The sequence below is a fragment of the Adiantum capillus-veneris genome, chromosome 28, assembly GCF_014529385.1.
Source record: "Adiantum capillus-veneris isolate H3 chromosome 28, ASM1452938v2, whole genome shotgun sequence".
Lineage (NCBI taxonomy): Eukaryota > Viridiplantae > Streptophyta > Polypodiopsida > Polypodiales > Pteridaceae > Adiantum > Adiantum capillus-veneris.
In genome coordinates, this window is record NC_140958.1 from 5,614,666 (window position 1) to 5,628,789 (window position 14,124).

Consider the following 14,124-nt stretch of genomic DNA (forward strand, 5'->3'; position numbering starts at 1 on the left):
ATATGGCCCCTCTTATGTGCCACCTTCATCGGAGACGCTTCGTGCCACCCTCCTTGACAAAGAGAAGCTTGCCGTGGAGCAAGCGGCCCAAGCAACAAAGGATTTGTGGGAGACCAATGGCGTCTCTCTCCTTGTAGATGGATGGAGCGACACCCGCAAGCGGCCCATCCACGGAGTGGTGGCCTACTCTCGCAAGGAGATGTACTTTGTGGAGTCACATGATGCATCCAACAGTGGCAAGGCCGCGGAGATGCTTGCTGCGGACTGGACAAGCACCATAGAGATCATTGGCCCGGAGAATGTCCTTTGTATGGTTGCAGATGGAGAGGCGTCAAATAGGGCAGCCGGGGCTATCATTGAGGGCATGTATCCCAGCATCCATGTCACATTTTGCATAGCGGATTGCCTCAACAACCTCCTCAAGGGCATAGGGAGCTTGTCATGGATTTCACCCACCATTAGTGACGCCTCTCAAATTGTCTCCTTTGTGCTCAACCATCAGAAAGTGCGCCATGAGTTCCTAAAGAGAAGCCACTTGTCCTTGCTCAAATATTCAGAGACAAGATTTGCATTCAATTGGCTTATGCTAGGCCGCTTGTTTACATGTGGCAGAGCCTTAAGGGGCCTCTTTCTCAGTGATGAGTTCCAAGGCATGCTGGAGTCTACATCGGTAACAGAATTGAAATACCAAGAATGGGCCGATGACGCCTCTTGGTGGGAGGAAGTGAAGACTCTTGATGCCACGGTCAAGCCTATTCTACACCTACTTCGAGTTGTGGATGGCTTGCAGCCATGCATCGGCAAAGTCTACAAAGCCATGGATCGGATGATAGACACTTGAGAAGCTTGTGCCTAACCCTAATCAGTATGCAGAGATTCGTGGCTTGTGTGAGTCGAGGTGGAATGGATACTACTCTCCACTTCATGCGGCAGCTTATGTGCTTGACCCCGAGTTTCAGGGAAGGCATCAAGAGACCGACAAGGAGGTGAGCAAAGGATGGCGGCTTGCATTGGAGCACCTTGAGCCTAGCAGTGACATTAGGCGCAACAGTGACATTAGGCGCAAGATTAGAGATGCTGCTCAACTATAGGCAAAAGAAGGCCTCCTATGGATGTGTAGATGCACAGGTTGATCGCAACAAGATTGGCTCGGTTTTGTGGTGGGAGGACTATAGAGGAGATAGCCCACATTTGCAGCGCTTGGCTATTCGTGTCCTTAGCCAAGCATGTACCACCTGTTGCTTGGAGCAACTATGGAGTGTGTACAACTACATTGCCTCTAAGAAGAGGAATCGCCTTGGGGTCCAGAGGGCCAATGATTTGGTGTTTGTGAGTGCTAACTTGCGCATGCTTGTCAAGAGTGTCACTCACAAGGCAGATCTCTTCACTGAGTTGGAGATGGCACAAGAGAATCCATCTATGGCCGAGACACTTTTGGAGGAGCTAGAGGAGGACTTCGAGCCTCAATGCAAGCCTCGCGGGGCCTCATAGATCGCTGACGACCTCAACTATGACGACTATATGGAGATTCAGCAGGCGAGCACTTCCGGAGTTTGATGATCATTGATCACTCTAGAGTCTAGAGTCTACTCTTCTAGAGTTTAGACTCTACCTAGCCCTTTGTACTTTTTGTTATCCTTGAGGCTTGTCCTTTTTGAGCCCTTGTGGCATGCACTTTTCATTTTGTATCCATCAATGTTTTATTAGCACATTTGCGCCTATATGACTCATGCTTTAAGGTCTATTCAGTGTAAATTTGTGGTCAAAGTGATGCTCTATGTGTGCGGCACGTGTGTAGGTCAAAAAATGCCAAAAAAACTCTAGTTTTTTTTTGCCGTTCTGACCTCCGTCCTCGTTTCTTGACTTTTGCCGTCTCGTCCCCGTCCCCGTCCTTGTCCCCGTTCTCGAACTCGACCCCAACCCACCGTCCCATGTAACTCTGCCGACCGGACACATGCTAAAAGTGTCCGCCCATGCAATCTACATGATGTGTGATGGGTGGCCAACCCGGGACAATCACTAGCCATACAAAATGGCAAAGCAACGGTTGTAACACTTTTTGCCCTTGTCGTCGAGAAAATCATATTGATTGGCTCTATAAAAGTGCTTTCTTTTTGCATAAAACATATGATCTTTCCGTCGTTTCTTACCCTCTTTATCCTCATCACTCGAGTCAGAAGAAGAAGAGATGTCCGAGCTGTCAGAAGATGAGGACAAACTGGGCAATCCCTCGAAGCGTACACGCTTCTTCTGCTTTCTGGCGTTTTAAAAAGTGGATTTTTGAACCAAGTAACCGGGGAAATTAGTTCCCTTGTTGTGTTTCTTCAGTTGCTTTTACGACAGCTTCTTCATGTCCAGAAGCTGATTGATTTGGTCCTGAACTGCATCATGGAGTTCTTCAGTAAACATTCTCGGAGTAGGAGGCTTCTTGATTGCCGGTTTGATTGGTGGCTCGGTGGTTTTCTGCCACTGAGTATACACTTCAGCCATCAACTGCTGGTGGTCAAAAATTTTGCAAATTGGGGATCCTAGCAAATTGAAGCATCTGATTTGTGCACTCGTCAACCTGCTGTCGACGTTGCATCTCCAAGAGTTTATACTATGTGGGCCAAGGTGGCCCGTACTCGTTCTCTGCTGAGTCACTTAAATTTTTTGTATTGCCTCCTCCGGCCTCAACAGTGGCAGAAGAGGTCAACTGATTCTTTTCGGAATCCATATGTAATGTGGGATTCTTTATGGCTTTACGCCCTATAAGATAGAGCGATGAAGATGGGAGCGCGCCCCATGCACGATATACGAAGGGTGGGAGTGGCTAATAAGTACGGGTTGGGACCCGAAGATTCTTCAATAACAGTTTCCAAAAGTGATAGACCTGTATGCTTTGAGAAAAGCACACGCCTGATGCTCAAATACCACTGTAACAAACTTGGACACCCCAGGTCTAGAATCAGTCGCGACACCAGAGGGAATCACTAAATACTTCACAACTTTAAAATCACAACTCAATTCGAGACGACACAGCCCAACCTAGTTCCATGCCCAGAAAAGACTGGTGCCCCTTTCGGTATTTCTTTTATATTAATGCTTGATCAAAATTACAACTCCCGCAGGGTCCTCCGCTCTCAGACTCTGCGTCCAAATGCTTTGAAGAGTGAGGCCCTTAGGGCTCTTTTATTCTTACAAGGGAAGCTCAAAAGCAAAGCCCCAAAAGCAGTTAAAGTCAAAAGCAAACTGTTTCAAAAGCAACTGGTCGAAAACTGCCATAAAAAGTCAGCAACACAAAAAGCGGAATTCCGTACAACTGCCACATCATCAATCAGTTAGCCCAAATTGCGGAAGGCCTACAAGTTGCCACGTCAACATGTCAGCGCACGTTTTGGGATCCTCAGATTTTGCAACTTTACCTTGAAGCATTCGGTTTAGCATAGTCTACTCCGATAGAACCCCGAATTCAACAAGGGTGAATCTAGTGTAGCGAGTTTGCACAAGAGGAGAGTCACCCTGCTCCTTTGTCAACAGATTACCCCGATTTTGAATAAGGTTGCTGATGTCCCCTTTGGGTTTCAGGGATACTAATGGGCTGACCAGTATTCTGTTGTATGACTTTATGACACGGAATTCCCGAAAATGAATATGATTGATTTGTACTCTCTCACTTGACTTGTTTGAGTGCAGGAACTAAAAGACGAAATGATTGCAACATTTCGGTCTAATAAATCTCTATATACATGATCGCAATAAGGATTAGTTGATCGAGCATCAGTAAGGTCCCGACTGGATTTAGATGCAATCACTAAATACGTTGCTGGCAGTCATGGTCTGAAATTTGGAGTGAATTTTTCTGTGATTTGTTATGTGATGTCTTGTGATGTCGAGTGATGTCCTATGATGTGACTGTCGTTTTGTACAAGTGCTAGATGTGTTGTGTCTAGTGCGTCAGTACAAACAGTCAGTGTCTACTAAGACAGTTTATGGCCTCTGTCTGTTTTGCAGGCGTAATCGAGGGCGATTACAATTCTTTCAAGACGGGGATATGTCACAAATTGATGACGTGGCATTACCCAGAGACACACACACTCAAAAAAGTGATGACGTGGCTGAAAATACGGACGCCTGGATTATGCGCTGGCAGACAGTACGGACGCTCGCAATTTACGTTGGCTGGCTGACGTGTAGCTATACGGAATCTCGTGATTCGCATTGACTTGCTAACGTGGCAGTGCGAAAGGATTTCCGCAATTAACGCTCGCTGCTTTTGCTGGCAGATTTTAGAGAAGATGCTTTTGGAGCTCATTGCTTTTAAAGGTTAATGCTTTTGGGGCTCTGCTTTTAGCAACCCTTGTAACCTTTATAATAAACCCAAGGGGGCTCACTCTGGAGAGCATCTGGACGCAAATTCTGAGAGCGAGCACCTGCGGGCTATTGTACTCTGCTCAAAGATTAATATAAAAGAAATACCGAAAGGGGCGCCAGTCTTTGGGGCCCGTATCTCTTGGCACAGAACTACAACGGGCCGTGTCGACTCTCTCTTAATTTTGTGAAGTGTTTTGAAGCAAATCTCTGCTGCGTTGCGGTAGAATCTTAACTCGGGGTGTCCAAGTTTGTTACAATTTGCCTCCTGGCAAAAAAGGCCATTGGTACAAAGTGGTTTACAAGTTGAAACGCAAGCCGAATGGTGAGATTGATCACTATAAGGCTCGACTTGTTGCAAAGAATTATGCACAGCAAAAAGGCATAGATTATGAAGAGACTTTTGCTCCCACTTGTCGTATGACTACTATGCGTTAGCAGATTCATGCACAGCCCAGGGTCTACGCATTGGCTGGTTGTCAAGAGGATTTTTCGCTGCTTGAGTGGCACTTTACATCTTGGCTTGTTTTATCCCAAGGGGAGATCATTGCCGCTAGACTTCCATGCTTTTTCGGACTCAAATTGGGCTGGTTGTTTTGACGCGCGAGTGTCCACAAGTGGTTTTTATTTCATGCTCGGCAGTTCATGTATCTCATGGTTGAGCAAGAAGCAACCTACTGTGGCCACTTCTAGTTGTGAGACTAAGTGCAGGGCAGTCTTCACAACTACACTTGAGCGTGTATGGCTCAAACGCCTTATAGATAGTGTTGAACAGGACACTGCCAACACTATCTACACTCACAGTCAGAACGCATTGGCAGTTGCGAGGAACCCAGTTTTTCATGCTCGCACAAAGCACATTGAGGTGCATTACCACTATGTCAGGGAGACGCTCTCAGCAGGAGAGGTCAGCTTGGCTTATGTGCCAACACAGGACAATCTTGCAGATCTTTTCACAAAGGCATTGTCTCGTGAGAAGTTCGAAGCTTTCCGCAAAGCTTTGGGCTTACTCCCCTTTGTGGATTGATCATGTCCTCGGGGCATGGCACTTCCCTATACATTATGTGTCATCTCTCGTTCACCGCATCACTCCCAGGGGGGATTTGTTACCATATACATGTGGTAGTGATGTGTGTGAACACACTTAGGATCGCCAGAGCATTTATTCCCTCACTAGGAGGTTTTTCCCCCCGTGCATTGCATATGCGCCCATCACTCTAGGGCTATATATCTTTCCGTTGCACACTAAGTAACACACTCTCTGTTGTGTGCCTTGAGCTTCCTTGTCTTCTCCAAGCTGTGTGTGTTTTCCTGCAGCCCTAATTCCAACAACAGCTCACTACATATATGGTAACATGAGCCATATGCCCATTACAGCACCGCAAATTTGTTAACCACACATTGAGCAGGGACAGGATGGTGCATGAGATGCCTAGAGAGGTCACGAGGCTACGCAGAAAGTGCGCAAAGCTGCCAAGCTCTCTGAGCTCCTCATGGTTGCGCAAATCCGTGATGGAAATGGAGAGGGTGGTGGGTTCATTGCCAGCGCGGAGAATTGGTGAGGCAGGGGACAACATCGGTAAGTCGGCAGAAGCTCAACAAGGCATCTTTTGGCCAATTAATTCAGTCTTTGTTGACGAGATATATTTTCAAAATTCATGATGCTAATTTTGTTAAGTCATCCTATGCGGAGGTACTCGAATGTGTTAAGCTTCGGCTTAGCAAGGCTCAAGAGTCCTATTCAAAGCATGCTAATAAGCATCCACATGATGTCTCATTCAAGGAGGATGACTAGATGTTTTTAAGGATATAAAGTAGCGTCTCAAGTAAGTTGATAAGAAGTGTCCTAAACTTTCCTTTCGTATATATGGTCCATTTTCTATCGTCAAAAAAGTAAATGATGTATCCATGCAAATACACTTACCACCTTGTTTGACAATGCATAATGTTTCTGGGCTTAAAATTTTTCAAGGTGATCCTTTAAGGAGCAATTTAGATGAGAAGCAATCGAAGATAGTTGACGAAGCCGCAGTTATGGAGCGAGAACACATCCTTTTGCATCAATCAAGCACGGAACAAAGAAACAAGTGAGGCAATACTTCTTGAAGTTCATGAATCAAGAGACACATGAAGCTTTGGGTGGACGAGGAAGTTTTCATCAACTATCCACGTTTGCTAGCCTCATACAAGGAGGCCATGCAGCTCGGTACCTATACCTCACCTTAAGCAAGAGGGAATGTCACGTGGACATAGCTCTGTGAGTTTGTGCGCCACATGGTCATGCTTCATCGACTTCCATAGCCAATTACGTATATATCTCTAGATGAGTGTCTAGAATCTTCGGAGATTAGTACCAACAATTTTGTGAGCCTGCTTGAGTCCATTAGATTAGGTTTTCCAGTTTTGAAACCCTCTTGCATAAATGGTTTGTACAAGCATTTTGACACATGTTATTCTACTTTGGTGGCCATATGACGTGACATACATGTAGGTCTAAGCTAGAGGAATGTATCAGTCTAGTTCTTTCCTCAAATGGTTCAGGGATTAGTGAGTTATGGCCATTCTACCACCTAAAACTTACATGTGCGCACATTTGCACATTTCCCAATATTGCACATTTTCTTGACTTGTCACCCAGAAAGTCATTATACAAGGAGCACCAGCCCAGCATTTTATCATCAGTTTTTCACAGCGCAAGTTGCAAATCAGCCAGCGTTTTCTGAATCTTGCTATTGCTCTCACGTTTTTCCTCCACATCGCAATCATCTTCAACAACCGATGTTTTGGAATTTGCAAAGAAAATTCGGCCCAGATTTGCCAACGATCGGGTGTGTTGGCCAATTTCCTCACCAAAAAAGCCTCACATCTGCTAACGCTAATTCCCTGTTGCAGCCCGAACGTTTTGGCAGCCCTTTCTCACATCGGGAGCGCAATATAGCCCCAAATCTACCCCTTGGTGGCCATCTACGACGCCACATCGAGAGAGATCCAAAGATGCATCAAATCAGCCTCGAAGGCGAGTCATTTTGAAGAGTTACCGCAGCAACATTCCCCCATCGAGTCAGTAGAGTCTGCCTATGAGGTATTGCATGTGTTTACATTCTATTTACACTCTCAAAAGCAAATACCACATTGACAACGGTGTGGGCGCCCCTGAGAGGTTGATTGGAATTGTCAAAGGTGGCAGCGGAAGATGCAATGAAGACGAGAACTGGCTCGTGATCCGGTGGGCACCTTGACGTCGATCTAGAACACCTGACACATGAACAAGGAACACCTATGGAGAAGAGAGACCACTAAGGTAGAACAGGACATCTGAGAATATGAGAGAGAGAGAGAGAGAGAGAGAGCTGGGAAAGGCACTCCATGCTGATAACAATCTGCTCATACAAGTGACCAAGGGTGGTCCAGCATAGAACCGAGATGCCGATTGGATAGACACAAGGTGCACACAACTGCGACTTCTACCGACACTGCCAAATGCTCCTGCACACGAGACCACTAACACAATCACATGGGTTGGGCTCCCCAACACAGATCCACCTCCTGGCAAAGGAAGAATTGGAGAGAGAGAGAGAGAGAGAGAGAGAGAGAGAGAGAGAGGCCTCAAGGCTGCCATTGTGGCTGCCCTCTAGAGGAAGTAGGGATCTCTGCTCTCCTCGGCCTCTGACTGCTATGCCCACCAAATGGGCTGCTCTGAGGAGAAGTGTGGAAGGGAAGATCTGCTGCCCATCACCATGGAAGAAGAAAGCCCACAAGCGCTGCCCGTCACTACAACCGAAACGCTGCAAGGCTGCCCACCAAAAACGCTGGAGGGATGGCCATGAAAGCATTGGGGGAGAGGCCCCCTCTGGCTGCAAAACATTGGGAAAAGGCAGCACTAACGCTGGGCTGAACCTCAGCAAAAACGTTGGGCTGAACCTCCTGCCTCGCAGCTACCTCACTGGGACACCCAAATGAAGGGCACCCCCCTGCTGGGGCTGAGCTGCATGCCTAATGGGTGAACCCCACCTGCTCCCTATTTAGTGCCAAGCCCAATATGTCCGACCCAACCCTCAAGCTCCACAACATAGCATAAATACCCAATAGATAGGAAAATAGAGTAAGAAAGGGGCAACTGGCCCTAGTGCTCTGGGCAAGCACTGAACTGCAAGGGGGAAACCACCTAAGGGCAAAAGGAGCATAGTAGACCATAGAACTCAGCCAAAACCGAAGGCTACACATGGCTAGACACAACCCGACATGAGAAACCTACCTCACACTGGCCGGGCACAGCCACAAAACAGCCCTCACTCCCTAGCACTTGATGCGCTATTGGTCAAATGCGCACACCATTGCATCAGCTAGAGATTGAGACCGGCAAATTTAGGAGAATACCAACAGAAGCCAGGATATGCCGGTTGTGTCATATAGAGCCAGAGACAAAGTTACATCACATTTGTCATACTATGAGATACGAGACTGCTTTGACTGTCTATTCAAAGAGGGCTTTGGCCCGTTGGCTAGTCATGGGATATCAGGATCAGAGATGCCTCGGGTTGTTTTTGCTAGAGCTACGCAGACACAAGGAGAATCTCTTGAGGAGACCACGCAGGGAATCACTAACTTCTTAATAGCAGGGACTCAGCAGCCAGATGAGCATGCTTCACAACAGACTTCAGAGCCTACTTATACCAGAGGTATATTAGTGGACAGAGCCACCGAGCTCGAGAAAGCTAGACCCCCATGTCTACGAGGGCGACCACGACATTGATGGAGGCTCCATCAGAGGATCAGGACTATTCTAGCACAACACCCATTACGATCATTTACAGAGGCAGACATTGACGACGCTCTTTAACGACCAATTCAATACTTTCTCGGACAACGCCTGATGCCAGGCATCCTCGGGCATTGATGATTACGATGATGAATTCAATCTGACGATTATAGTCTTTTAGTTTTAGACTTTTAGTCTTTCACTTTACTTCATTTTATTTTTGTACCCAGACATTGGATTAGATCCACAAGGATTGTATCAGTTTGGTCTCATACGTCATTTTGGCCTTTTGAAGACGTTTAATATAACATTTCATTTCATTTCAGACTCTCTCTCTCTCTCTCTCTCTCTCTCTCTCTCTCTCTCTCTCTCTCTCTCTCTCTAAGGAACCATCATTCATGTTAAGTAGCACATGTTCAAGGAAAGAAGTAAAGATTTGTGGAAGTGTAAAATCTAGATCTTGTCAACCATTTCAATTCCACTACACCTGACAGCATATCAAAGAGTCTATCAGAGAGTCTATGGTATCAAACGAGAGAGAGAGAGAGAGAGAGAGAGAGAGAGAGAGAGACCCTCTAATTTAAGCTTTAGGTTTGTGAAGAAGCTCATGGTAGACAAAGAAGGGGTCCAATTCCAAGTCTAGGTCCTTCAAGGATAGGTTCTGTAAGAAGACAAGGCATTTATGAGCATGCTTTGTTTCTTAAAGCGAGAGGAGTAAGGGAAGAAGAGAGGGGACGTCATTGAGGAAGGAGGATATTAGAGAGAGGAAACACTTTGCTCAAGGAATACTCAAAAAGGAAGGAATTTAAAAAAAAGAAAAGAGGTTTCCAAGCCACTTAGGCATTGAGAAGAGAAAAAGAGCAGGCCATAAGGATGGCAAAGAATAAGGAAGACCTCTGAGTCATCACCATGTAGATACATAGGAGGTCCGGAGCCACAAAAGTGAATCCATCAGCCAAAGAAAGCAGTCTAAAAGTTGGAAAAGCATTAAAGCGACAAACACCGTACACAATTTTTCTTGCCAATAAATAATACTAGTCAAAGATGTGTGCAGCCTACTAGGGATAGGTACTCCCACAAAAAAGTATCGATTTTGCATCATTGAAGGGCTCTTCTGAAGCCACATGTATTGACCTCGCTATTTGTGAATAACTCCCTTGACATGCCTGACATCTTTGTGGGAAAAGATGTGAAAGCTATCCATCAATTAGGACCTGAAGCTGCTTCAGGGTTTAGCTTTGAAAGTGCCCATCTAACCATAGGACACCATGCCATAAGTCCCTTGCAAAGATCTTGGTTGTGCCATTAACTCCTAGTGCTAAGATCCTGTTGCCCGGGTTGTTCCCCCAATGTCATTACCTCTTGGCGGAGCCGCAAGCTGACTCATCTACCATTCATGCTAACAAACAGCCCATCCTTAACATCCTCTCTTTTTCTTTTAGTGAGATCCTGCCAGCCACACGCGCGCGCGCACATACACACACATAGGCAGTCTGGACTATTTGTCAGAGGATTTTCCAGTACCCATCTAGACCACTATGGTCACAGAATGCAGCACGGTCATAGCCCACATAGATCATTGTGGTCAGACAATGTACTTGAGCAGAGAAACGGTGCTATGATATGATAAAGGGGCAGTAAACTCACTGGGAAGATGATGTGGGGGCAGGGTGTCCTGCGAATGATGAAATCGCAACTGCACCATTGGAAGAGACGAGGGCAGCTTTTGTGCCACTGGTGCCCACATCAATGGCCAGCACGTAGTCTTCTTTTGAAGACAGTGTACATTGTATGCGGGGTCTGTGTGAGTATGTACAGCCCTTTGATAGCGTGATTGCATTCGGGATCGCAGTACCTGTCACGGAGGATCCATAAACTGTCGTGCAGCTTTCAACAAACCAGTGTGTCTTCATCTTAGCATTAGCGTTGCGCCGTCATTGTGTGCCCTATGCCGTAAGGCTAGACCTCTTCGTCACTACTCTCAAGCTTCGCATGAGCCAGCTGCAGCGCTGCGTCTTTTAAAAATTCCTCTCTTAAGGGAGGATATACATCAGAAAGATACAAAGCTTCAAAGGTAGTGAACTTGCTAATGCACACATAAACGAGCTCAAGTCTACTTCAAGAGCTAGTGGTTGCCAATAGCCGGCAGGCCCACCCTTGATTCAAACTCTTGAGGAGAAAGAAAGCAGGAAATAAGATAGTGGTCACATGATGCACGATTATAAGTTATTAAGTTTGATAATTATGCCACGAGTCAGCGCACCCAAGTGATATCTTTGAAAGTGAATCGCAAAAGGTTAGGAACCTTTACGAAATGTGAAATCTCATATGAAAAACGAATGGAATTAATGTGGAGGATATGAAAAGCGAGAAGTTGTTCAAAGGTATGGAAAGTCAAAGAGTGTAGAGGAGGAGATGAAGTGAGAAGTCCCAATTGCCTATAAAACAAAAATATTGCACTGAGTAAACCTTTTCATTGGCATCTCTCTCTCTCTCTCTCTCCTCTCTCTCTCTCTCTCTCTCTCTCTCTCTCTCTCTCTCTCTCTCTCTCTCTCTCTCTCACACACACACACACAAATATTCACATTCCTTCACAGTTAGGTGTGATGTTTAAATGTAAGACATTGGGAAGAGGGAATCCTCTAACAAATTAATCGATTTTTTCAAGATTAGAGCCAATAGGTGGTACTAGCTGGAAAGAATTCCAAAAAAAATGAGAATCTCACTTGATGCGAGAAGAGGCGGGTAGGGGGTAAGGTTCGTGCGCAAGACACACACTAGCAGGCATCGAAATGCTTTTGGTGGCTTGGTTATCGCAGCGTTGATAGTGCTCAGAACATGTCCATACGAAAGGAGTGAGCGTTTGGGGAGCTGCAAAGAGTTAGTTTTTTTTAAAATATAACCAGGCGCCATGTAGGCACCGAAGTGCTCCACGTGACTTGGTTACCGCAGTGCCTATAGTGCTTAGAAGCCGTCACAGATATTGAATATTGGTTGGGGCTTTTTGGCTGGCACCCACACGAGAGTTGCTTGAGGAGAGCGGATATTTTTTGCCAATTGAAATAAAGATGAGCCAATGGGGTCCCCATTTTTTCTTTTAATTTGAAAATAGCTTGAATAACTCAACATGTATCTAGCTTGGAGCGTTTGACCCTTATAAATACAACTCCGAAGGTAGCACCCCTGCTCCTGCTTTATAAATTTAAGCCGTATATGATTGCACTTATTTTGGAGTTATATATGGTGTCTTTCTTTAAAGAGAGTTACTACCATTGCAATAAGCCAATCAGTAGCAGTAGCACCAACAACAACATTTGTAACTCACATGAAGCGGGTTTCAAGCAGAGGCAACTCATCAATCGCACATTGGTCGAGGGTGAAAACAAGTGCATAGGTTGCAAGTGCAGGCTGTGTGTGTGTGTGTGTGTGTGTGTGTGTGTGTGCGCGCGCGCGCGTGCACGTGCACGCATGCGTGAGCAAAAATTAGTGAGGGGGGACGGTATAAGAGAGGGCGAGCGGAGGGCAACACGATGCACGAGAGGGCGAGGTATAGTGGATCTAGATTTGGGGAGAGAAGGGGGAAGGAGATCTCACTTAAGAATGGATTCTTTTAAAAGTTGTGCTAGGAGCCCCCCCCCCCCCCCCCCCCTCCTTCACCCTATCCATTGGGTAGTAGTTGATTATCCCAGTATTATGGTCACATGATGATAACTAGCACGGATCTACAAGAGAAAAGCTTGAATACCTGTGATTTGTGTGTTTTAGTTATTTACTTATACTACCCACAGACGAACATATACATGTTCAAAGACCAAGGTACCCATATAAATACAAGGCTAATGTACAAAACAAACTTAGAGCATGATTTTGTACAAATGAATAACATCAAGTTGGTACAAGTCACTATCCTAAAAGGTAGAAAATCCTTCACAAACTTCAAACCAGCAGCCAATCTTCCAAACAGTAAAGCAACCAAAAAGTTGAACCAAAGAGAGTAGCCCTCACCTGCACCCATAGAAACAACACAACATTCTGTTAGCATTGGCTCTGTATGGAGGTGATGCACGGGCATCCTAATTGTTATCCACGTCACAAAGGTACAACTTTTTTGTGAAAGTAAACTATCATTGAAAGAGAAATTTCAAGAGACTTTGGTAGCCAATTACCCCATCATAAACAAAACTTCAATAGCATATTGATGCATAGTTACATACAAAATGCTAATGATTAGGATTAGAAGTAATCTTTGCTAAAGGTCTTTATAATTTATCTCCTTATTCTTGCAAGTCCCATTAAGATAGGCTCTCTTTCTAGTACGCTCCATGTTCTTAGCCGCAAAAGAGGCCACATAATCTGCCCTAGCCGCTTTAAGCTTTGCCGAGATCTGCGCCCTCTTGATAGGATCGACTATAGTACTCATCCGAGCAAGCGGCTTATACCTTGGTATATCCTGGTAACAATAGACATATCATTTTTTACTTTATTAGTATCAAAACCCTCATATACACTCATGTATACAAGAAAAACCCTGACAAGTTCTGCCATAATCGTGAGCAACACCAACAAGTAAATGGCCAGATTCCAACAAACTTCCAAGCCCGAGATTCTCACTAATCAGAAGTTGTGTGTAGTAAATCATACAAGCTAATATAGGATGTAACATGCAGAGACAATAAAGAACCAACCAAATTAGTTTGTAAGAACAAAAACACCCTAGTCAGGTCCTACAAAAGTGACTCCCTCTTACTTCTTGTAGCAAAGGATACTAGGAGACAAAGCAAACCTTCAAACACCCAAATCATGTCCATGTTCATAGACATATCGATCGCATCAAAAATAACCAGCTAATGTAATAAACCAAGAGTTTTTAGGGATTAATCCTCCAAGAAAAAATAGCCCAGGAAGTTTCTAAAACACTCTTGTCAGTGAATACCTGAATATCTAAGAAAACATGCATAGATTAGCCTTATAAGATATTGTAACCATACCCCATCTTTTGTCAAGAATTCGTCTAA

The 14,124-nt window shown here is 45.2% G+C and overlaps 1 protein-coding gene across 7 annotated transcripts in view; it reads right to left on the reverse strand.

The window, feature by feature from the left end:
- LOC147420003 (uncharacterized) overlaps nucleotides 1–11,202 on the reverse strand; it is a 193,569-nt gene extending 182,367 nt beyond the window's left edge. For 3 of the 7 annotated variants that reach the window (XR_015187062.1, XR_015187063.1, XM_086505179.1), the window contains exon 1: nucleotides 10,757–11,202. Coding sequence is in view for 5 of the 7 variants with exons in the window: in XM_086505179.1 (XP_086361305.1) it covers nucleotides 10,757–11,022 (266 nt within the window). In the remaining 2 variants the exon portion in view is untranslated. The remainder of the gene's footprint in view (nucleotides 1–10,756) is intronic. The other 4 variants (XM_086505178.1, XM_086505180.1, XM_086505176.1 and 1 more) reach the window with 3 other exon arrangements.
- Between the last annotated feature and the right edge of the window lie 2,922 nt (nucleotides 11,203–14,124).